This window comes from Marmota marmota, unplaced genomic scaffold, assembly GCF_001458135.2.
Source record: "Marmota marmota marmota unplaced genomic scaffold, marMar, whole genome shotgun sequence".
In the NCBI taxonomy this organism is placed as follows: Eukaryota; Metazoa; Chordata; class Mammalia; order Rodentia; family Sciuridae; genus Marmota; species Marmota marmota.
This window is the reverse complement of record NW_025999932.1, coordinates 29,999,693-30,005,692: the sequence shown is the minus strand read 5'-3', so window position 1 is coordinate 30,005,692 and position 6,000 is coordinate 29,999,693. Positions and strand designations below refer to the sequence as shown.

General features: G+C 32.5%; 1 protein-coding gene across 13 annotated transcripts in view; it reads right to left on the bottom strand.

The window, feature by feature from the left end:
• The window catches only part of Nbea (neurobeachin), a 646,499-nt gene that overhangs the window by 423,570 nt on the left and 216,929 nt on the right, over positions 1-6,000 (bottom strand). For all 13 annotated transcript variants that reach the window (XM_048800828.1, XM_048800832.1, XM_048800829.1 and 10 more), the window contains one exon: positions 582-750. In XM_048800828.1, the coding sequence (XP_048656785.1) occupies positions 582-750 (169 nt within the window). The remainder of the gene's footprint in view (positions 1-581; positions 751-6,000) is intronic.

Below are 6,000 nucleotides of genomic sequence, written 5' to 3'. Positions count from 1 at the left end.
ATTGAAAGAACAATTTACAAAAAGGAAACAATTCTACCACATTGCTCAGAATATTGCCATTGGGTTGGGGGTGTAACCTGATGGTAGAGAACATATGCTTTGCATGTGTAAGGCCCTGGGCTCTAGTTCTAGCACCATCACCAAAAACAAAACGAATATTGCCATTGTCTAACGCCCACTATATATAATAAAATAAATATATATATATAAATAAATATATATATATATATATATATATATATATATATATATATATCAAATATTATAAAAATATCATTCACACATTTTATGGAATTAAAATATTGATTTGGCATTCACATACCAATTATTTATAACTATTTGAGATAGGGGCTGGGGCTATAGCTCAGTGGTAGAGCATTTACCTCACATGTGTGAGGCACTGGGTTTGATCCTCAGCACCATATGAAAATAAATTAATAAACAAAAATATTTTTAAAATAATAATTATTTAAGATAATTATGAGCAAGTCCAGTTCAAATATGAATGTAAAAATGAAAAAAAAAAGAAAGGGAAATAAATGGTGGTGAAAAATAAACAAACAAACAAAAAAATAAAGTACCTGTACTTGTTGGTGAATTTATTTCTTGTCTGATGTTTCTACCTGGTTGGCTTCCAGGTCTTGCAGTCTCTCTCTGGGGTTCTAATATGTCACGATACTTAGAAACCATCAGAACCGAAATGAAGTAAACAACAGCCAGAGCTAAGAACTGTGCCTGCTTGCTGTCATCCTGTGTAGAATGAAAAGGCAGTTGGACACTCAAAATTTTTTAAGTGTTATGTTCTTAAAATATAAGCAACTACTACTGTTTTGCTTTCTTTATGGAGACAAAATGATATTTAACTTATATTAAAATCTGCTAAGTATATATTGTTATTTTTTATCAAGTAAACATATATATGAAACTTCAAAAATGTATTATCTGAGTTATAGGTTAAAAATAATTTTAAAAAACTAAAATGTTGAAATTTTGTTAAATAGGACACAAAATTTTATCCTTTGATCTCTTTACCATTTTTATTTATACTATGTAATATACACAATTTGGAATATAGTGTATGTGTTCATAAAATATGCAGGTGGCACAAATTTGAAGGGAATAATTTAATGTTCTAGATTTTAAACACTTAAGAGCTTAACTATTATAACTGAATTAAATTAACAATATAAAATTATAGTTGAAATACGTATAAAATTTTAATACAGTAGGACCTGAGCAAGAAAATATATGGACTATGAAATGAGGGAAATATAAACAATAAAAGAGCCTAAAAGATGAATTTTATACAAGTCTGATACGAATTTGAAGGGTGACATGGTAGCTTTAAAAAATTCAAATTCAATCTTTGATTGCAATAAAAGATAAAAAGTAATAATCTAATTCTTCTGCACAGGAAAAATGACATCTAAAACAATACCAATATTCGAGGCTCCTCATTTCAAAACCTCAATGGTAATATGGACTTCTTCCAGAGGAGAACAGCAAAGTGACAAAGAATGTGATACAAATGGGCCATGCCAGTTAAGGAGATAATAGTTTTAAAAAGCAGACTGCAGTCCGGGAGAAAATATAACTTCATAATGGGTTTCTTTTCAAAAAGAAACTGCATGTAACCTTGAGAGCTCTATTTTAAAAGCCTACATGACCATCTTTTGGGAAATTATGGTTAGAAGGTTAATTTATATGACCTCGAAACCATTTTTTTTTTAGAACTTTATTTTTATTTATTTATTTATTTTGTGGTGCCGGGAATCAAACCCAGTGACTCATGCATGCTAGGCAAGCGCTGAGCCACAACCCCAGCTCCCTGTAATAACACTTTCAATGACACTTGTATCTAAAGAATCAAATGCAAATGCTTATATAAAATCTTCTCTATGATTCTTCTAAAATCAAATTTTTAGGTAGAAACCATGGTCCACAGATAACAGGATTAAAAAAAAACAGAAATAAGAAAAGTATGCATTCAATTCTAATAACTTCATTAATGAGTATTTTAGATTTAGTATTTATTTAAGCACAAGCAAACAAGATTCAGAATTTGCATGCACTTATCAGAAAAGAAAGCAAACAAGAAATATTTACTAATGGTTTGAGGTCATGAAAAATTAACACAACTAATGAAGAAAATGACTAAAATTGATAAAATGTGCTCTGAAATAGTATGATTTAGGATTTTATACACTACTTATATACAATTTTTCTCACTAGGTGATAAATAACTTTTCTAGAGAAAGTTTCTTAAGAAGTGTTTAAAATCTGTATTTCTTGCATTATAATGTCGATGGCATAAACAGAAGGAACAAAATCAAACACTTAATCAAACACTTTGTAGTTACTACAAAAGGAAATGAAATACAAATCAGACTAATAAAAGATATCATCAAGAATGAATTCACACATAGCTCAAGCTATGATAGACCTTATTTTGAACAAGCTCTACTTTCACAACAAGAAACTCAGCACTAGGCAGTAGAAGGCATTCAACAGTATGTGTGGAATGAACAAATGAATGCATTTTCTATAGTAAAGTTGTAGAGTTGTAAATAAAAGAAAGTGTGCACTATGGTAACAGTCAAGATAAAATTCTCCCTCCTGGCATTAAGAATGTTTCTTTATCTTTTTAAATTCAGGTCTTTAAGCCAATTGTACTACTTATTCACACTTCTGTTGTTGAAAATAAAGCCTGATAAACACAGAAGCTAAACATTTGAAAAACGACTAAATTTTTATAGAAATGAGCTCACTTGCTTAGGTATTTTACGAACAAATAGGTCTCTCTTGATGGGTCAGGGTGGCCCACGCCTGTAATACCAGTGACTCTGGAAGCTGGCATAGGAGAATTTTAAGTTTGAGGGCCTCCTCTGCAACTTTGCATCTGGACAACTTAGTGAGAACCTGTCCCCCCAAAATTTTGTAACATACCTCTTTCACAGTTTTCTTTCTTGTTGCATTCAAGTTTTATGGCCTTTTAGTGTCTTATAATACTTATTCATATACCATTTGGAGGGCATGTGATTTATTTCTAGATGTGGGCTATTCTGAATAAGGCTACCAGGAACACGATGTGCAAGTTTTTGTGCAAAGGCATGTTTCATTTCTCTTGGATGTTTTCCTAAGAATGAAAATGTTAGGTCATATGATGATTATACATATGACCTGTTGAGCAACTGTCAAACTGTTTTCTCAAGTGGAAGCCCTATTTATGTTCCTGCTGGCAAGATTTGAGAGTTCTAATTTCCGCATATCATTGCTATCACTTATTATTTTCTGCCTGTTATGATTCTGGAATGTGTATTTCATTGTGGCTTTGGTTTACCTTTTTTTATTAAAAGAAAATACATTATTCTGTGATGCATAAAATTATCTTTTTAAAATTTTTTGTTTCTTCTTTTTAGTTCTACATAACAGAATCCATTTTGATATATTCCTACAAACATGGAATGTATCATATTCTAATTAGGATCCCAGTCTTGTGGATGTACACTATGTTGAGATTCGCTGTGGTATATTCATATATGTACACAGGAATGTTATGTCAGATTTATTCTACTGCCTTTCCTGTCCCCATCCTCCCTCACTTCCTTTCATTCTCCTTTGTCTAATCCAATGAACTTCTACCTCTGCCTCCCCCCACTTGTTGTGGGTTAGTGTCCACCTTCATTTCTTGAGATTAGCTTATTTCACTTTGCATGATAGTCTCCAGATCCATTCATTTACAGCAAATCTCATAGTCATTCTTCTTTATGACTGAGTAATATACCTTTATCCATTCATCCACTGAAGGACACTTAGATTGTTTCCATAGCTTGGCTATTGTGATTTGAGCTGCTATATACATAGATGTGGCTGCATTACTGTAGAATGCTGTTTTTAAGTCTTTTGGATATAGACTGAGGAGTGGGATAACTGAGTCCAAAAGTGGTACATTCCAGGTTTTCTCAGGAATCTCCATACTGCTTTCCAGAGTGTTTGCCTCAATTTTCAGTCCCACCAGCAATGTATGAGAGTACCTTTTCCCAACATTTATTGTTGCTTGTATTCTTTATAACTGCCATTTTGACTGGAGTGAGATGGAATCTCAGTATGTTTTAATTTGCATTTCTGTAATTGCTACACAATTTAACATTTGTTCATATTTTTGTTGACCATTCATATTTCTTCTTCAGATATGTGTCTGCTTAGTTACTTTGCCCGTTTATTAATTAGATTATTTGTCTTTTTTATGTTAAGCTTTTTGAGTTTTCTGAACATTCTAGAAATTAATACTTTATCTGGGGTACAGGTGGCAAAGATTTTCTCCCAGTCTGTAGGCTCTCTCTTCACATTCTTGATTGTTTCCTTTGCTGTAAAGCATAGCATTTTAGTTTGATACTATCCCATTTACTGATTTTTAAATTTTATTTCTTTCACTTTAGGAGTCTTATTAAGGAAGTTGGTTCCTAAGCAAACATGTTGGAGTGTTGAGCCTACATTTTTTTTCTAGCAGGTACAGGTTTCTGGTCTAATACCTAGGTCTTTGATCCACTTTGATTTGAGTTTTGTACAGGGTGAGAGACAGTTAAATTTCATTCTACTACATTGGGATTTCCAGTTTTCCCAGAACCATTTGTTTGAAGAAGCTAACTTTTTTTCAAAGTATGTTTTTAGCACCTTTGTCTAATAAGAGATAACTGTATTTATGTGGGTTTGTCTCTGTGTCTTCTATTCCATTGGCCTTCATACCTGTTTTGGTGCCAACACCGTGCTACTTTTGTCACTGTTTCATTTTTCTCACTAAGGATTGTTTTGGCTATTACGGGCCTCTTATTTTTTCAAATGAATTTCATGACTGCTTTTTCTATTTCTATTTCTGTGAAGAATGTCATTGGAATTTTGATGGAAATTGCATTAAATCTGTATAGCACTTTTGGTAGTATGGCTACTTTGACAATATTAATTCTGCCTACCTATGAACATGAAAGATCTTTTCCTCTTCTAAAGTCTTCTTCAATTTCTTTCCTTAGTGTTTGTTTTAGTCAGCTTTTTGCAACTGCAACTAAAAGTCTGGATCAGCATAACAGTACAGGAAGAAAAGTTTATTTCAGAGATCTCAATCCATAGACAACAGACTCCATTCCTTGGGGCTCAAGGTGAGGCTGACCATCATGGCAGAAGAGTGTGGCAGAGAGAAGCGGCTCACATGATAATCAGAGAGCAGAGAGAAAGATAGGTCTCCACTTGCCAAGTAAAAATATATACCCCAAAGTCATACCCCTAAGTCCCACCTCCTCCAGCCACACCCCAATTCCCTTCAGTTACCACTCAATTAATCCCATCAAGGTGATTAATTCACTGATTGGGTTAGGGAGCTGTTTGGTAACCCAATCATTTATTTTCTGAACCTTCTTGCACTGTTTCACTTGTAAACTTTTGGGAGACAGCTCACATCCAAACCATAATAGTGTTCTATAGTTTTCACTGTAGAGGTTTTTCATCTATCTCTTTTGTTAGATTGATTCCCAAATTGATTTTTTTGTTGGAGGGGGCTATTGTGAATGGCATAGTTTTCCTAATTTCTCTTTCAGCTGAGTTATCATTGGTGTATAGGTTTGCGTTTCTTAATAGCTAAATAATGTTGAACATCTTTTTAAGTGCTTTTGGTCACTGGTAAAGTTTTTGTATAGAAATATTTAATTGTATATTTTTTCCTGGTTTTAATTGGGTTATTTTTCTTCTTCATATTAAGTGCTAAGTATTTTTCACATATTCTAGAAACAAATCTCTTTTTAGACACCAGATTTGATAGTATTTTTTCCTACTCTGTAAGTTTCCTTTTCACTTTGTTAATGACAGTTTTCAGAGGTAAAAAGCTTTTAATTTTGATGAAGTTTAATGTATTCAATGTCACTATTATATACTAGTAATTTATGAAATACTTTTATGTCTTACATTTATGTGAATCAAGTTTTCAATGACAGTATTTTCTAACTTTTTTTT